Source organism: Lichenostomus cassidix, chromosome 5, assembly GCF_008360975.1.
Source record: "Lichenostomus cassidix isolate B80296 chromosome 5, HeHo_3.0, whole genome shotgun sequence".
Lineage (NCBI taxonomy): Eukaryota > Metazoa > Chordata > Aves > Passeriformes > Meliphagidae > Lichenostomus > Lichenostomus cassidix.
In genome coordinates, this window is record NC_139486.1 from 48,763,983 (window position 1) to 48,783,888 (window position 19,906).

The 19,906-nt window shown below is 36.4% G+C and overlaps 1 protein-coding gene across 1 annotated transcript in view; it reads right to left on the minus strand.

The window, feature by feature from the left end:
• The window catches only part of OTOG (otogelin), a 93,625-nt gene that overhangs the window by 37,548 nt on the left and 36,171 nt on the right, over window positions 1–19,906 (minus strand). Inside the window, exons 24-32 of the mRNA XM_085062962.1 lie at window positions 14,319–14,426; window positions 10,064–10,202; window positions 9,680–9,814; window positions 8,470–8,616; window positions 7,763–7,882; window positions 6,780–6,896; window positions 5,712–5,868; window positions 4,649–4,675; window positions 1,788–1,955 (exon numbers count right to left, since the gene is read on the minus strand). Of these exons, the coding sequence (XP_084919088.1) occupies window positions 1,788–1,955; window positions 4,649–4,675; window positions 5,712–5,868; window positions 6,780–6,896; window positions 7,763–7,882; window positions 8,470–8,616; window positions 9,680–9,814; window positions 10,064–10,202; window positions 14,319–14,426 (1,118 nt within the window). The remainder of the gene's footprint in view (window positions 1–1,787; window positions 1,956–4,648; window positions 4,676–5,711; window positions 5,869–6,779; window positions 6,897–7,762; window positions 7,883–8,469; window positions 8,617–9,679; window positions 9,815–10,063; window positions 10,203–14,318; window positions 14,427–19,906) is intronic.

The following is a 19,906-nucleotide window of genomic DNA, read 5'->3' on the forward strand; positions in this document are numbered from 1 at the left end:
TCAAGCAGAGCTTAATTTACAGTCTTTACTAAGCCATTTATTTAATAAAAACTTTAACTCCATCTAACTAGCTTTAAAAGTAACATTTGCCATCAGGAATTGATAGCTTAAAAGCTCAGCCTTTCATTAAAAATAAATTTAAGAAGTGTATTTTGCATTCAGCTCTCTAGCTCTCCCTCTAAGAACATTACGGCAAAGTCTTTTTTCTGGCAAATGTTCTCTCATGATACCTTACCCTGCAGTATTGCTGATTTCAAGCAGCCTCTGTACAATCAATGGCAGGGCAAAAGATCTTGAGCCTGTTACAGGCATTTGTTGCTCACAGAATTACTTCATTCTGTTTTGCTGTAAACTGCTATTCTCTTGAAAACAGCCCTTAATCTACTGTAAAATCAACTAACCCTCCAGGATTGGGTAACATTTCTTAAGAAAAAAAAAAGGCATAGAAAACAAATGATCTCTATTAAAAGGATATATTATCACATTGTGGTATAACACTTCTGGAAGACCACCTTGTTATCTGAGCATAAAAGCTGCAATTAATCTGAAAAACCTAGCAGTACTAGTGAATGCCTTTTTATGGATTGTCTGTAGCAAGAAGCTCTTTAATAAGAAACAATGGACAGTCAGTGTTATTTTTAACACCTGCTGTATAGCCAATCAGTGCATTAATACCCCAAACTCTCCATTATCTAGGAATTGCCTGAAACTGGTAAGACATCCATATTGCTGAGGTACCAAAGAATCAAGAATGTCCATAAATGATACATCATATTGATTGGTTAAATTCTTCATGAGCAAATGATGAAATGCCATTTGCTCAAACTGGACTATAAGGCACAAATTCTATTCACCAGGTTAAATTCTGAGCAAGAGATTTTTATAGGGGAATAGAACAGTAGGATTGACCTTCCCTTTCCAAACATAAATTGAATGAAATGTACAAGTGCCTCAAAACTATGACTAATAAAAGAAATCTGCTCCTAGATATTCTGTTACATGAGCTCTTGTGTCAGTTCTACAGACAGCAGTATTAGTAATCAAATGCTTATCATTTTTTCAAGGGACCCATATCCCTCCTTTGATTACACAAAGACAGCCACCTTCAGGCTGTCAAAGAGCTTATCAGGGGACTCTGGTCAGTAAAACTCTATTGATACCCAAGTGCTCTGCTCTGTGGGCATTAAAGTTGTGTATGCAGACAACTTTAGCATTTAATTAACATCACAAATGCTGGATATACTCTTGTAAGCTTTCTCCACTTGTCTGAAGGTGTGTAAGACATCTTTCATCTGCTGAAGAAGCCACATGTTCCTTCAGAGCAAACTTAAGTTGGGATCTGCAGGAGAAACTGGGAGGCACCCACCCTTGGAGAGCTCAGTTAGTGCCAAAGAGCATCTCTGTGCATGTGGGCAGACAATGAGAGAAGGTGGCAGAGCGAGGTAAGTGGGGAGCACTTTTGTGGCAACATTTCTCTCACATTCTTTCCCACTTCTGCCAGAGGAGAGGTGAAGAGAGCAACACAAACACATATGGAGCACTGGGCTGCATTACCAGTTCGGTGCTTCTCAAGGCTGAGGTGTGATGAGGCACTTGCTTTTCAACTGCTTACAAATCTCCAATCTAACTAAAACCAACCAAAGGAAATTCTATCACACATTAAAGTGCATATTCAGCTAACTGATAAAGATTTTTTTTGACCCAGCTCTACTCTTAAACACAGGCTCGTATTCAAGGACAAAGGTTGCTCTGTCTTAATTTAAGATGCTAGGTTATTGTGACTTTACCATGTGCTTTGGGTTTATAAAGTCCTGAAGTCAGCATAAAGCTCACTACATGTCCAGGAACAATGTCATCTTCTTTCACTGGGAAAACAACACCATCAGCCAATTTCACCGCCATTACAAACTTTCCATCCAAATAACTGACCAGTTTGTACGGGCCTTTTCCCAGACCTGTGGAGGAAAAAAATCAGAATTATCTTTCAGGTCAAGTATCACAAATTCTTGTGCTCTAAACTAAAATTAGGTCAGAGCACGTAAAGAAAAACACATCTCACCACTCTGAAAACAGATCTAGGTGCCATGCATTAAACTATAATGACAACCAAAACAAACCCTTTCAGAAAATACCTGTTCTGAAAATGGTCAAGAATACCTATATTCAATTTTAAAGATTTACTATTAGCTTTTCCTTTTCCTCCCTCTCATCTGCTTTGGTTTCACAGTCACTTTAATAAAGTTAGCTGACCCCTTGGTTATTTGATTTAGAAGTAAACAGTGTGTCATCTGTAGACCACCCTAGGATCCTTCTAGACTGCTTATTTGTAGGGTTGAACTGATTATACACATCTCACCCTTCTTTAAAACCGATTTTATTAATGTCCAAAGCACGAGCCATTTTGCAGGGAAGAAAATTTTTTTGTCAACAAGCATCAAAAAACTCCTTGAACAGCAAGGATACAAACAACTAGTGTGAAGTAAGACAGGAAGAAAACAGCATCATAAGCAAAGAATGGCAATATTTTATCTGTAAGTAAAAAAAGCCAAAAGCATGTAAAATTATAATTTCACAAATCTTAAAATGCCACACCTTCTCATTTAGATCCAACTTCACTGCAGAAAAATATTTCAGTTTATTTTTAAATGTTCAAAACTATTTTTGTTAAGCTCTCTTGTCAAAATCAGGCCAAAATCTGACCCTTAAAATCTGTTCCAATGGGCTAAAAGTGTGGACTGCAGTTTGCAGCCTGCCCTCACACTGTGGCTCTCCATAATCTTAAAATTTATACAAAGTTTTGAAATCCTAAGGAAGTGGCATTACAACTAGAACTTTACATTCTAACCACATGAAAAGGTAGCCAATTAGGACACAAATCCATGCCCACCTAAACATGTACAATGACACCTTTTTACCATGAGTGCAGGGAGTTGGAAAAAAAACATTTTAAAAATTACTACTTAAAACACTCAGTGCCCTGGAAATATCCATATATGTTGGATGGGACTCCTATCTCAGTCCCATCCAAAGCTTGGCAGAGCATAGCAAAACTTGAGAGAGCATAGCAACCAGCTGAAGGTTTCTCTTGACCAAAGAATGCTTCTGCTTCTAGTAGGACTGGAACTATTTCACTCTGGATTCACTACAAAATTACATGGAGAAAACCTCTTTCTGGTCTAAGACAATTTCTTAACCTTCCTGTCTCCAAAACTAAGTAATTGTGGGTCATCCTACTGTAAGTTACGTAGACAAGAAAACCTTCAGCATGAAGATGACTTTTTCCCCCCTATGACAGCTCTGAAACATCTTATACTGGATATATATTGAATACTGATGAGCTGGATTAGCAAACAATACAAAACTACAAAGTAAGAAGTATACAATAGCCACGTTTATTGCAATGCTGGTCACATTAACAAATCTCCACTATTTCCACTGATTTCTGTCAGTGAGAATTCAGTCACAAATAAAGCTAGTAACACACCTTAAAAGCATGTCTTGTTATCTAGTTTCACTATTAGCACAGATGTTAGAGGCACTGCACTTTCAGTCTGTTATAACTGTGCTAAGATTGGTTAATATCAGACCATGTTTCTTTTACGAAACAAACAAGAAAACTTAAAAACTTCAATTACCTCTTATTTTCAACGATCCTTTATTTAAATTAATTTAAAATCTTAAACAGTGATTTAGATAAAATTCACATGCATTAGTGATTTGACCAACTCAAAATCTTTTCAGGAGCCAGTCCATGAGAGAACACAAATTTCTTGGCCATATTGCTTGGGCCTGGTACAGTGCACAAGCCTTTCCTAATTTAAACTTGGTCCCTTTCCGAGACCTTTTCAGGAGTGAGCTGCTGCAATATCCAACAGAAGACCAAAATACCCCACACCATGTGGATAGACAGGCTTCCACATGAGCTTGATAAAAAGAGTTACAGCATAAATAGCAGGAGCCTTGACCCTTCCTCACATCAGGCTGGCTTGTGTGCTACATCTAACCGTGCACACACTCACAGGGTAACTCGAAAATAGTCTGAATATGGATTCCAGGGCTATCACAGCACTACAGCACCCAGTGCAGGTTCAAGGTATGCTCTAGCACCTTGTACAAGGTTTGCAGCCCTCACTGACACACACTAATGCAGGAGCAATGCTGGCTGCTCAGGAACTTAAGGCTAGGTCAGGCAGACCTAAATGGAGGGTTATTTCCCATTGGGGATGCAAAGTTGTCATTGCTTAACAGCTACCTCCCCCTGGAGCCTGCACAGGAAACCATGAGTGATTTAACAGAGCTGCCAGGGTCTGTTCAGCTTTGAACAGCACTGCACCTTAAGCAAGTAGTGCCACTAGCACTTTTTTGTTGATATTCTATTAACTAGTTAACGATTTAATTGTCTAATCATTATCCACAACTGCAAACAAAATTAGTTAGACATGTTCTTGGGAAAGGTCCAGGAATAAAAAAAATATGAAATTCAAAGTCTTTGAAAAAGCAAAATGAAAGAGTAAAACAGAATCTTGGCTAGTTAAACATATCATTCACAAATGTTTTCATTAATGCAATTATTTTCATGAGAGATTCTAGGACTTAAATTAAAACACCAAGATTCTATTGAAATTTTGTCACTTCCTTTAGGACTTACCTTTGTTGAAATATTCACAATCATAAGCTAAAAAAAAAAAAAAAGAAAAAAAAAGAAAAAATACAGTTACAGGCATTCTACAGATAAAAAGGTTTTCTGTTCCCCTTTACGATTAAGATGTGAGCCAAATGTTTGGCCAAATTTGATCATGCACAAACATTTATTAAAAAAATTATTGCTTAGTATTTACTGTACTGCTTTAGATAAAATATTAACTTAAACTGCACAGATTTAATGAAAGCATTGCTTCCTCACAGGAAATGCCGTGTTTAAATACCTACAGCTGTCTTTTTGTGACCTCTAGTGGCTATGGCTGAGCTTCACCGTCTTTCCATGCTCACATTAAAACATACTTATATTTTCTATCAAAAGTTAAGTGTAACCCCCTCACTCTGTGGCCAGTTTGCTGTGTCACCCTGGGCAAGCTGCACACTGCCTCTGAGCAACTGCAAAGCCAGAAAAACGCTTGTTTCCTTCCATTCTTTGCATCTCCCCGTTTTTTTATCACATCTTTGGGGAAATGACAGCCTCCTGCTGGTTGGACATTTCCACTAGGTGCCATAGAAAGTGGACTTAGATATTTTTTATAAATTCTAATAATTTCTGGAGAGGGATACTAAGTTCATGACTGTGCCCTGCTTAAAAACCTACTTGTTTTCCTTCAGAAGACCTTTATGTTTCACACTTGCTGTGGAGGCTTTAATAAGGCACCCATGTTTCCTAGACCTTATTAAGAAGTAAAGTCCTCCTGAAGGTGGAAATTACTTGAGCTGTTAACTATTCACCTTTGGTTTGAGGGATGCATGCTATATCCTGATAAAGACTTCCCACAACCTTTCCTTTCACACCATAGGATAGGGAATTAAAAGTAGAAAAGTACCACTCACAAACATGGAAAAAGCATGTAATCCAGCTAGACCAAAATGTGATCAGAACGAGAGGCACCAACTCATCTTCCTACCAGTGAGGCTTAGATTCAATTCTAGGTAACCTGGTGAGACTGATTTTTCAGGTCTGGCTCTCGTGAATGTAGCCCTTTGCAATGCTGGTTAAACAAACTTACGACACACTCTAGGAGACCTCCAGTCTACAGCAACTCCTTGCTGGCAGCACTGATGGGCATATGCTGACACACTTGTACAGAAACACTCACAGTCACCACCTTGGTTACAACCACAAGTATCTGTCAAGCAGTTGGAGTAAAACCAGGTGACGTCAATCTGGAAACGAAAATATCACTTATGAAAAATACTCCTGCAGACACTGCCAACCAATACCTCGATACAAAGCTATGGCTCTTTCCAAAGGCAATGTATCAAACCTTGAAATAGTAAAGATTTCACTTTCAATGCTTCTGTAAAATGAGAAAAAATGTTCATTAGCACACCCAAAAAATCTTGTCCAGCTTAGTAACACAATAAAATCAATGACCCATTAAGAACAGACATGCTAAGATATTGATGAGAACTTGTGTTTGTATAACTTTGTAATATTTAAGCCCTAATAAACTGCAGAAAACCTTATGAAATAACACACTAAATTGATTTAGTTTTTTTTTCAGATATACTGATTATTTATAGATTTTTTTAGATTTACTGATTATTTACCAATCAGTAAAACTCAGATGTTAAAGTCAGATGCACATAAAATGTAAGAAAACAAAGTAGATGGAAAACTCTTCTTTTCTTGTGAGTGGTTCATATTCTCTTCATATTATCAGACAATTTCACACAAAAAGTTGTGATTTCTCCCTTACAGTATTTCCAAGTCGTGTCTTAAGTGACAAAATTTCAAAGAAAACTGTCAATGCTCATTTGCTTATTGAAATGTTACATGTTCTACATAGATTTACATTTGAATGCATTTTCTAGGAATAAGTTCTTCACATCTGACACTGCCTATTTAATACATTTATACATGCATGAAAAATATGTGTGCTGTATAACATACTTTATGAAAAGCAAGCAAGTGGTTATGCTTACACAAATAATGCTTGTGATTAAAAAGAAAATGTCACAGATTGGGTATATTTTTGTCTGCATTGATTACAAAGTGCTTCCTGTTGAAGAGTAACATTTCTCTCTAGTGATATGTTCACTTTCACTTGTTTATACACAGGGCCACAACTCACCACTGGATGGCAAGCTTCAAATGCTTCACTTAGCAGTATCCCACATTCCTTCTTGGCAAATGGCTCTCTTAGGGGATTCAAGCTGCATGGATTTCGAATGTCGGAGCTGTCAACACACTAAACCAGAAAGCAAAGCGAAGGTGAGAAACTTTCTTCATAACCAGTTTGTGTTCAAACTGGCAAAGCACAGTTTTGTGGCTTTTTATTTTTTAGGGAGATGTAAAATGTGAAACAAATGCATCATTTATGCAACTAAAGCAGGAGTAAGGCACAGAATTAAAAGGTGATGCTAATGAAGAAGAAAAGGAAAATTAGACAATTTGAAGAAATGTTTCACAGGTCTGAAAGCAGAGAAAACCACACAGGTACATACAGGTCTAATCAGAGGTGCCACAGAGTCCCAGCCTGCAGTCCTTACACTTGAACAGTCAAATAACAAAGATCACTCTGACCATGTGCATTAGGAGTGTCAGAAATCACATTATTTTACACTAATTACTGGGAAGCTACATTTCTATAAACAGCATTAGGCATTACATTAAAAAAAAAAGTTCAATTTTCAACTTTTCAGTATACGGGAAGATTTTTTTCCTACCGTTATGTTTGCACATTTAAATGCTTCCCAGCTATGAAAGATCAGATTAACCAGCAACACAGTCTGACGTGAACTCACAATTCTTACATTATACGGAAAAAAAATTTTAAAAATACTACTTTACTGTTCATATGTCTTAAAAAATATTCAGAATATTGTTCAGCATTTTTCTCTACAGTATAGAATTCTGTAGGAATAAAAGGTGATTATTTTCTTTTCCTTAACAGATTATGACATCTGTAAGAGCCACAGATATTGTCATTTGCATTGGTGTCTGACTCGCATTTACAGGAATGAATTCTGATTTCATTCTAGATGAATTTTATAATATAAAAGCAAAAAATCTACTAGCAAAAATATACTGACAAACATTCTTTTTACTATGTACCTCTACAGCTGTCCAGCTGTTTCCAAACTCTTGTGAGTTTGTTAATTCAAAATTATCTGGAGTCCTCAGTTCATTTACTGTCTTCAAATCAAAATTTCCACATAAACCTGTCAATTCTCCCTGAGAAAAAAATTATATATACACACATATATTAAAATGTACATTCACATGAAAAAATACTATCAGTCACAAACATTTTCAAAACTTGTATCTTCAGCTGTTTAACTATAAATTTGTCACATTTTGATTCCTTTTTCGCCAAATTTCAGTCAAAACAGTTTAGTTTTTTGTAGTAATAAAGCTATGGAGAACATTTCATTTTGCCAGTATTAGTATTATTCCCTTTCCACTATGTATCCCCAAGCCTTTGGGAAAGGAGCTGATCTTTTGTTCAGAGAAGGGAGCTGTTAGCCAGTTAAGTGGGTTTCTTTTACGCCTCAGCAAAACAACACCTGCTTCAGTCACATAAGCAATGAGCACTGAAGGAGAACTTTGCCCCAAAGATACTTGTTTCTGTTGTTACAGAAGTTATACAGAGAAGAGTAACTAAAAAAGATAAATGAGAATGAGTATTTTCATTAACAGGGTAGCTGAATCCTTTAATTGATTTCTGGCATGGTCTATTCTCTGAATAATTATGTTGTATTTAACAAGATTTACATAAATACCTCAAAGAAATAGCAACAATAGTGTTGACTTCCACCTACCTGCCACTGATGGCCCATCTGCACATGAACTGTTGTTCTCTGATCCCAAAGAATGGTGATATGTTCATCAGGAAAATGAACAACAGTGAAAAATCCAGCTTTCCATAACTGCATTTTTTGTAGGCCATCTATATAACTAGATAAGCTCTGTTAAAAATAAAACAAGAGAGTTTATAATGGAAGTAATGTCTTCATAAAATGCTTACTTGACAGGAAATGAAACACCTAAATTAAATTAACAACGTGGTTCTCAGATCTATTCAAAAACAGACAGAAGGCCACAGAGGGATAAGGGCTCAATCAAAAGGAACCGGGATTTTGAATGTGTATTGTATTTTTATGATTTTCCCATTTTAAGAATTGATTCTATATCAAATTTACAGGATGGGTAACAGAGTGAAGATTAAAATGTCAGTGGTTCATCTGGGGGGTAGATGAGTAGTGTTAAGGTTCCTGATTATGATTTTCACTTAGTTATAAGTAATTCTGTCTCAGTCACATGCTTTTTTTGAAGATTAATATAGGTAAAAAAGATGCATGAAGCAGCCTCTGGAAATAAGGAATTATTTAAGTATGTCCATAGATTACAATCTTATGTAAATAGAGGATTTTTCTCTCTATCCACAAACAACCAGATTGCAATTTATCTGTAGCATGGACTAAGATGCCTGGTTTGACTACTCAATACCTCAAATTTCCTTTGTATAGTCAGTATATAAACTGTAAATAGTATTACTTGCATTAAAATTCCTAAAATACTATATGTTTACAGAACATAGTTTTCAGTTTAGTGGAAACAAAAACAAAATCCAGGCTGTGGAGGATATAGCAAGGGCTGTAGTTTGGTGGTGTTTTTTTAGCTGTATAGAAATATTCTTCCTATATATTCCAGACTTGACTAAATTCTTAGTTCTAGTGGAATTATTAGCAAAACTCCCACTGACTTCAAAACATCTGTATTTCTCCTAAGTTACTAAACAGGAATTAAATCTAAACAAAAGAGCTACAATTATCTAACCGTTTTGTCAAATATAGACAAGATTTTATTTAAAATTTCCATTAAACGATCCTGATGTGATCAGCATTCACAGTAAAGATATTTATACCTCTGCTACTAAAGTGGCACAGTTAAGTTTTTGGTCATGAAAGGAAAAAAACATCCACAGAAGTACATATGCTACATTTGGATCAGCAGTAAAAACAAACTTACTGGATTTCCAGTTTCATCATCAAATACCAGAAAAGATTTTCCAACATTAATGAAAATGTTTTTTCTGCAAATAATTCCAGTACTAAAGCAGTCAATATTCTCAATAATGACAGAAAGACTGGTTGAAGAAGCCCCCTGAAGGAAAAAAAAAGAGGTGCACTTTAAATATACTAATATAAATGTGCATGTTGTTACATAGTTCAGTTAGCAGAAACCTCAGTGTATGTTTATGTTATGTATGATTCAACATCTAAACAACATAAAAAATTAAAAAAACAGGACGTAGGACTCAATAAAACGCACATAGAGGAAATAAGTACAATGGTAGACTTTACCAGGTAGTTTTAAACACCGTTTTAGAGAGGCTTTACAAAGAAGTCTCACCTTAACTAGGTAAACCTTACAAGTTCCAACGAAGTCAAAAGTGAGTCCATCGAAGGTCCTGTAGTGTCGGTCCCCATACGCCGTACACATGGATGGGCAAGGGTGGAAGGTGCACTGAAATGATCCATGCTGGCAAACGCTGAAAAATGTAGGACCAATAAAGGTAATATCAACTGCAAGCCCAGACAAACAACTAAAGCTATTGCACTGAGATGCAAAAAAACCAAAGCTGTGCAAGTGTGAGGAGTGTGGACAAAAGCATTTCAAAATGTTGGCTAGAAACAGCATACATCAATTGATCTTCTGGGGAAAAAAATGTACATATTGAACTCATACCATCTATGTTTCCTCTTCCATTAAAATTTAAAGGCTCCAGAATACATAGAAACCACAACAAGACACACACAAAAAAAAAAACCAAACCACAAAACCCAATTGAAAAACCAACAAACCCCAATTCAACATAATACCATTTATTCTCTAGTGGCACATCAATAATGTGCCACAAGGACAAAACCTTCTTTTCCAGTTTTCTACCGACCATTTGTTTCTATACAAGCTGAATCTTAAAATCAACAAGTAACATGTCCTGTTAACTACAGTCTTCATGCATTCTCTAAATGAGAATTTCACAGGATTACAAAGGAAACATTTCAGTAGCATTATTTTGCTACTGAACATTTTCAGTAGCATTAAAAGAATCCATGTGGTTGGATTTACTTTTTTTCCAGATGTCATCTGGATATTAACTACATATCATCACCCCCAAACCCTAGCCTAACAGTTTAGGAGCTTCCAGAACAGTTCAAGTTTTGTCTATGGCCACCTTAAATTTCAAAGGGCTTTCACCACACATCTACTACGTGACTGTTCAGACCTTGCTGAATTGTCTTTGCTCCATAAGAGGCTTTGCAGCATTGGATATTATGCCTCTCTGAATCACCCTCTTGCAATCAAAATAACATTTTCAGAAACGACATAAGTTTTATACATAATGGACAGAATTTAATTTCCTGTATCCACAAGCAATCTTTAAAATGTTATTTTTACATTCCTAAATTACCCAGACACCTAAACTTCTCCTGATAAAGACAACAAAGCTGGTGCCCTGGCATGGCTTTAGCACATCTTTATAAACGTAATTTCAACTAAATACAGCATGTGATACATGCCTAAGTTTACTTTAAAAAAAATTAATTTTCTCATTAAATGAATGCTGTATATTTTACAACTAAATCTTGACCCAATTTATGGAAATATTGAATAAATTTATAAAACTTGGCAATTCCTAAACTGAAGCTTCAAGCAGTATGAAGGCTGTTCTCAGTACGAATTTTTGTCAGTGTAACTTTTTCTTCACATTTATATCACAGTGTCAGTACACCACTGTTTTCAACAGGGGAACAAATATCTAGAAAATCTAGGCAGCTCCAACTACTAGTAGCACCAGGTTTCTTCCAGTTCCTTTACAAATGAACATGCACCAGCACTGAGCCATTATCCAGACTTTCCAAGACTCTGCTTATCCCATCACTGATTTGGTCCACTGCTTGTGTTTTGCATCACAAAATATATAAATACACACAGGATATGGCTAAAATAAGTTAGAAGTACAATATGTGAGAAGTGTTTGCTGTACCAAAGCACAAGGAGAAAGCAGTAGGACTTCCACAGCTAACTCTAGTCACCTCAGAGCAGTACCTAAGGAAGGAATCTCATCAAGCTGATGGAGAGAGGCAAACAGAAGAAATTATATTTGGACTGGAAGACTAGGTGCTGCTTCTTATGCTCTCCTGAGACATTAGGATTTAGTTTCACTCTTGGGGTATTCAAATCCTTCTCCATCTGCTGATCTGTTAAGGGCCTGTGCAGAAACATTTCTAAACATGTAAAGAGTAGGGAGTTCCTTTGCACACTTTCTTTTTTCAGGAGTCTTAACATGTTTATAGTCAGACGGAAGGGACTGTCTGTACACGCTGTCTTTAAAGTCCTCTGCACCAGACTTGTTTTATACTAAGTCAACTAGCATTTAGTTATCAAAATCTAAAGAGCCCTAGTTGGAAAAGCAGAGCTATCAGAATCTTCTACATTTCAAATAGCTTTTTATAAAGCATACTTCCAAGACGTATTTGTTTAAGAATACATTGGGAGGCCCAATTCAGCAGCCCACAGAGTGACCAGCAGTTTCTCAGTGGTCTCAGCATGATGACAGCAAACCAGCACATCTACCTGCACCACCCATCTTACCTTGCACAGCACCTCACCCAATTGCTGCATTGATACCCTCAGCATTAGAACCTCTTGTGTTTAATGTTGCCACTACATGCTAAGTGTTTCAGTCACTTGCACTGAAAACAGAACTTGGGAAACCTAGAATCACAGTTCAGTCAGACTCCAGAGCTTGGGTTGAAAGTTCCTGTCATTTCACCAGTAGTTTTGCCAACTAAAGAAATTTTGACATTTTTCTATTCAGTAGATAAACCAGATTAATATTTATGTTGTTAGTACTATGTCAGATATGAGAAAGATATTTAGTATCAACGTACACTAATTCAGTGCACTAAACCCTACTGTATGGCAATTTCTATGAGTGCTTAAGTGGGTTTGTTTGCACAGAAGCAGTCTCATGCTTTGCATATTTCCCTTAACATATCAGATACACCCCTGCATACACACGCAGCAGACTCAGTGATTGTATATGCTTTGTATGAAGCAGAGCTTGTTGCAGACTCCCCTCTTTTAGTGGACAACTGACTGCCAAAAAGCTATTATCACTTAATCTGTGCTTGCTTCTGGACATGGAAGACTACAAAAGCCATGAAAACCTCAAGGATTTGTACAGGTATTTGTACAGCCTGGCCTCAGGAAAAGAAACAAAAAAGAGAAGGCTAAGTATCCAGTGTCCTTCTGCCTGCACTGCTGCTGCCTTTGGTGAAGTCTCACAAGGATTAAATGGGATAAATGAATTCTCTCTGATGCAAGCAATCCCACACCAGGTCCAAATGGAGAGGGCTTTGGAAACAAGGGGGTGAACAACCCGGGTCGCTTTACCTGCCTGCCCAGTGGAGATGGCTTGTAAGTCGCTTCACCAGTCGACCAAAGGGCTACAAATCTCTTCTAGAGCAGCTACTGAGGACCTGACGAGAGGCAGAGGAAGGCAGTCAGCACACGGCTGGAGGGGGCATAACATCCAGACAAGGCAGAGCCTGGTGCTGACTGGACAAGCCTTCCCTGGGCTAGGCTACCCTGAGCTACGCTGGCCAGGAGCAGCAGCTCACCAAGGGACACCAGTTAAACACTCCTGGGAAGCTGCAAGAAGGGCACACAAGGAGGGAACTGCTCTGCTGAGAATCTGGAGGCTACACCACTAACATCGTGGTGCTTGGCAGTACAGCTGATTTTTCTGAGGCTCTGGTGAGACAAACGGCACTGCTTAGTGCCAGCTTGCAACATCCTGAGTTTAGAGAGGAAAACAGGCAGGGACTGTCAAGAAATGAGCTTGTTTCAGGATCAGGCAGGTGGGATATATTTTCACAGTCCTGTGAAACTTATTGAAATGGCAGTAAAACACATCCTACTGAGGGTGCTCAAGGAAACTTGGCAGGGTAGTGTAGCTGTAGGGTATATTCTGCATTTACAACACTGGATAATAAAAGCAGTAGGTTCCTGCATGTATTTTAATGGTCCTATCAACCTTTGCCTATTGGAATTCTTCTTTTTAAAGCTGATTGATTCATCAGTTCTCCACATACACAAAATAAGCAGCCAATTGTTCTGTTGCTTTGCTCAGGACACGATGTTGCTCAGTACTCCCCTTAATTTAACTTAATATTGGGTGTATACTTATGGACACAGGGTTATGTTCTGGTCTCTGCTCAGATTAAATGCTAAATGTGAAAATGAGTAAGTAAAATGCTTTAACAAATGTCACTCGAGTGTAATATTTAAGGGATTTTACCTGTACTTTAGGAATAGTTGTTATAACCGTGAAAGCAAAAAAAAAAAAATTCTTTTTCTGAATCAAGATTTTTAAGAACTAAGAACATCCCAAATAACTATTATTTTGTTATGTAAAGCTCTTTGAAACAACAAACCCTAAACCAATTTCAATAGTTCTTTGAAGAAATGTAAATATAAAGTAAATTATTTACCATAATCTTCTGTGAAATTGATGATTAAAATACATGAAGGAAAAAAGTCAACCTACAAATGCACAACTAAAATGAAACAATCATTTAAATATATCTCCACTTACCATGTATGACAGGAAGAAATTACTTTGTCACCTGGAAAATATTCCTTTCCTTTCCATGAGCATGGGCATTCATCTACATCCAAGCACATATCCCCATGTTTAACAAGACTACCAAAAAAAAAAAATGAACAAAATAATACACATTCAGCAGCAGTATAGCTGTTATCCAGATACAAGAATATTTTCCTAAACTTCAAAGTTACTGTCATCTTTGTTAGTAAAACCCAAATAATATTTAAAATCTTCTGAAATTGAAAAGGCACAGTTTTATTAATAATTACATATGAACAATTTGGTACCTCCCTTTTACAGGTACATGAATGTTTTAACTTTACTAAGTGCCAGCACTTTGGGCAGTATCCCTATAATCACTCAACCTGTGCAGACTTACTCAGTAACATACAAATTTTAAGGTCAGGGAAACTAAGAATTACTAGAAATCTTCAAAACTTCACCAAATGTCTTTAACTCAGCTAAATAACTTGCAGTTAACCTAAGCCAAAAGATCATCCATGAGATGTGGGAGCCACCACAGCCCTTTGTTCTAGTGGTATGTTCTTCTTACTATCCAAAATTAGTGGCATATTTAGACTAAGGGTTTTTAAATGAGGAGGAGTCCTTTTCTTCGCTTCCCTCTTCCTTTCTTTCCCTTCCCTGATTCAAAGAGTTTTTATTTGCTGCAGTTTCTATAGCTGTAGTTACACCCCTTGCTCCATTAATAATTTAATAAATATAAAATTAACTATCCCGGTTGCATGAAATTATTATACTAGTTAATACATATTCATTTCTGCATGACAGGCATCTTCACGCAAACAATTATAAATATACCCAATTTTATTGGCAGAAATAATGTCACTGTCTTCAAAGGAGATTTTTGTAACACAGCGAACCTTATGCATAGCTATTTACAGTTTTAGACTAATTCTATGAATTTGTGCTTATATTCAACTCCTAGAGTAATAGATAAAAATGAAAAATTACTGAAAAGAAAAAAACACCTGGAAAAGATTACTTTAATAGAGAAAGAACTGAGGAATTCTTGCCTGGCAAGACTAAATATAGGCATTAGTTTAAAATTTAAAGTGAAATGTTTTTGCCTTTTAACAATATCCAGAAAATTTCAAATCAGATACAGAAAGTTAGATAAAGAGATCTCAAGCAAATGCTACAAAAAAATACCAGGAAATATACCAGAAGTATTGAGTTATTTTATTAAGTAAGCCACCATTTCACTGAGCCCAAGAAAACTGCATTTCTTCCAAAAACTGATGCATTTTTTTACAAACATTGTAAAGCTATTAGACAGGCGAAGAGATACCAATATGGGACCTGAGAGTCCAATAACAGAACAGCTGTGATGAGAAATCAATCTCTCAAATGAAAGTTGTGAAACTGGAACTCCTCACAAGCTGCAGCAGTGCCTTTCACTCCAGCTGCTGTAGCTCCAACTTGTTTTGATCCTATACAGGATCCCATTCCATACAACATAGGAATCTGGAGCAACTAACATGCCAGTTCCATCACAAAAGGATTCCTTACAGGCACCATGCAGTCTATGATTATCCTTGTTTCTAATGTTTGAAATGTAATTGTATTGAGAAATGAACAGTCTCTTACAATGGTACTCTTGGGCTGATAATATTATTTTCTTCGAGGTAAGTTTGTTTAGAATTCCAGTACCACTCTGTAGTAACAAATTAGACAGGTTTTCCTGTGTTCCAAACAGATTCATTGCTACTGATGTTTAGCACTGTACTTTGGGCAAGAGACTGCACCACAGGGCAAGACATGATAGCTGTGAGGCACATCCACAACAAACAGGGGGATAATACTCTTTTTTTTCTCTGTTATCCAAAAGGAAATATTTCATCATTGAATTTATCATGGAATGTTTTATTTGCTCCTATTTATGAACTGGTGATTTGTATTTGACAAATTACGTTGTACAAATTTGTAAGTTGCATTTGACTTAGACTCTTTAGTGTGTAATTTATCAGTCAGAAATTTACAGCTCTGTAAGGCTTATAAATGGGAACGTGCAGAACATCATAAACCCTCCTCCCCCATTGAGCTGAAAAACTGTAGTTTTCCTCCAGGATAGGTGACGTGTTCTTTGTAATCCATACTTGTTTCAAGTATTGTGTCACTTGGAAAGAATCAACTGTGAGACTGAAATTCCCACTGGTTTAAAGCTGGTCAGAACTGAACAGCACATTCAGACACAAAGAGATCACACTGACAAGGTAACACTAAATGCAGTTTTTTCCTCACATTATTACACTGGATTAAAAAAAAAGTGATAACAGCTTTCTCTCTTGTAAAGCCAAGCAAATGGATAGATTTCAATGATCTAAGAATTCACCACAAATACCCCACAGAGAGACCTTGCACAGCTCCTCTTTGAAGTATCAGACATTTTTCTTGATGCTTATACTTACTGTCCAGCCTACAATGAACTGCAAAGACACAAGGCCAATTATCACACTTCACCCTGCTGAACATTCACTTTCATTATAATGTTATTATCTATAGCTTTCTGCATTCACATACACAGAAATATGTAAATAGTCTTGGTAAAGGCACCATTAGAAGCAGTATGTCACCTGTGAATCACCAAACATGTCTTTGCTGCCACAAAGCTCACAAATCTGGACCAAAACACTAAGAAAAACAAACAAAAAAAGTCTCTCCCAGCTTCCAGCAGAGCAGTTTTCAACAGGTTGTGTATTGCACGAGCTCCTTACCCTCTCTCCTGCAATAGCCTACCATCAACGGATTTATGCAGCCACAAATAATTTTTCCACAGCAAATTTACTCTCTGAGAGTTTCACAGATCTTCTTACAAAGGTCTGTAATACAGTTTTAGGAAAGTGAAAAAAAAAAAAAAAAACAGAATAAGCAGCAGGAAGCATTTCTACTACCAGAATTCCAACAACACCCATGACTTGTCTAACCAGAAAACAAGATAAATTTTGAGAGAAAACCTGATGTTAGTAGCATGTAGCACCTAATGCCTTCATTAGAGTTCACTCACTGTCTAGACAGGAAGAGTTAACATATTCCTGCTACCTGTTATGATTCTTGTTTGGGGAGCTTCTTACAGCATACCTCTTCTTTCCTCTTTCCTCTGGTTTATTGCACCAAAGTATAAGTATTTTGCAGAATGCTTGGAAGGTTTTCATTATCCTTGCTGTACCCTTCTATCCTTCTGTGTTAACAAATGATTTTGATGCTTTAACTGAGATAGTCAGACTCCTGCACTCGTGCAGCTTCATTCTGCATTGGAAATCCCCTGCAATCAGCTCTACCACCAGCACCAGAACACTAGAAAGGAACTCCAAACATAATGGAAGTCTTCCTTTTGAACTAAGTGATAGAGCTTAATGTTTCTCTTCTTAAAAACAAGTCAAAGAAGAAAGTCATATAAAGAGGTGCTCAAGGATCTGAATGACACTGGTGAAGTTTGATGGTGAAGTTTTACTGTCAATTGAGTGCTGGTACAGGGAAAGAGAATTAGAAATTTGCAGCTGGTATAAACTAGAAAGTAGGAGACCAAAAGGGTTTTGTAAGTATTGCAAGAGGAGATAAGGAACAATAAAATGTATCAAGGAAGTTTGCAAGTCTGTGAAGTAGAAGAGGATGGAAAAGAACTGGATTGTCTTGCAATGGCACTGCAATAGATGTTTTCTTTGGAAATGAGCTCCTGCACTTTTAGCATGCTGTGAGTCTATAGTCATCAAAAATTGAAACCAGCATAAAATCTGAAGTGATAAATATCAGTTCCTGAAACAACCAAATACAAGAATGTTGATGCAGCCTTTGTAAGAGAATTGTATTTTCCTGAGGAAATAGTCAAGTGCAGAGCCATGATGGTATCTCCATGATGGATAACCCTTATTTGCCCAGAAAACATTAAATCTTCTTGACAGACTTCTACAAAACTCTGCCTAAACCAGAAGAAGCAAAAGATTAAAAATACTTAGTGTGAAAGCAGCAGCAGGGCCATCCAGAAGAGAGGTTTGAACAGAACACAGTTGTTATTTTTATTTTAATAATAATAGTACATTCTGAGTTTAAACTGAGGAGCAGTAGGTCTTGTGAAAAATTATACTAAACACACATCAAAAGCACAAAACTTTGATTTCATCTAAGGAGACTTTTTTAAAGACATAACATAGTCAATGTAATTACTTAAATAAAGATTAGTTTTCTAAAAATATTTGAAATTCAACTGCATTCTTTCCCCATTAATAGATTGGTTTGTCCATAGGCACATATATAAGGTGACAACATTCATTGTTTTCTTTGTGAAAATTAGAAAGCAATGAGGGTTTTTGTTTTTTTAAGGAAACTTTCCAAGAATGTGTTTAAGCTCCTTATATGTCATTTGACACAGTACACCTCCACAGAAATACAATGATAATTTAGAAAATTTTGGAAGGAAAAACTGGCACGATATTTCTTAGCAACAAAACTTCATTACAAGTGCAGGATAGTAAATTCAAATCTATAGTATGTCTTCACAGCTCTGTTTTATGAGAGCAATAAGTGATGAAAAAAAGGAACAGACAAAAATTCTTAATATGTTAAATTGCCTCAAATTTAGCAGAGTCCAGTTTCAGCACAAAATATATTCTTCTCTGTCATAAATAATAACCATTGTCTCCAATGGGCAAAAGAAGGACTGATTTTGATCTTCTTAAATGTACATAAGAAAAAATATGTCAGACTTTCATCTTAAAAAGGTGGCTCACATAATTATAAACAACTAAACATACAGTGGAAGGAAAAAAGAAAACTTCAATACAATTCTTGAGGTTCAAACCAACTCATAGGCCATAAACATAAGTACACATGGAAAAATGGAGCATGCTATGTTTTTAGTTATTCTAGAACGTTGTTGCTTTCTTTTTAAATCAATCTGTTGACTCTCAAAAAAATATCAAGCTGGGTATTGGATGTTGCTGGCTGTGCAAAATTAAGTGACCTGGATGTACAGATAATCACTACTAGCAGCCATCTGAAAATTAACTTTTTATTCCCTTGCAGTACTAACACTGAGGGGAAATAAAAAAAGTCACAGAAACAAGGAGAAAATTACAGCTAGTTTTATAAGCATGGTTAGGAAGAGAAGTTTGGTTATGATTTAAAGTTAAAAAAAGTTAATCATGACAATTTACTGAAGTTCCAAAATACTGCAAAGTTAGCAGAGACTCCTTGACTTAGATTAATTGTATAGTGGTTAATTTAATTAACACACCTGATAGAGGCAAAAAAACCATAAAAGGGAAAAAAGTATGAAGATGTAATAGGTAGATGTAACAGAAGCTATAGAAGACATTGCTATTTGCATTTGGGACGATATGTATTTCAAGCTATTGGCATTACTCTCAGAATTTGTATTTATTATTCATATTTAGAGGCTGGAGTGTCTTGGTTTTTTCATCAAGGCCAAATTAATATAAAATAGTCATGGAAATTGCTACACATTTCAGTTAATGGAAATATGAGTGGGAAACATGATCTAAAATAAATAATGATGTATATTATTAAACAATCTGACTCAGTCCAAATAAAAGCATCTG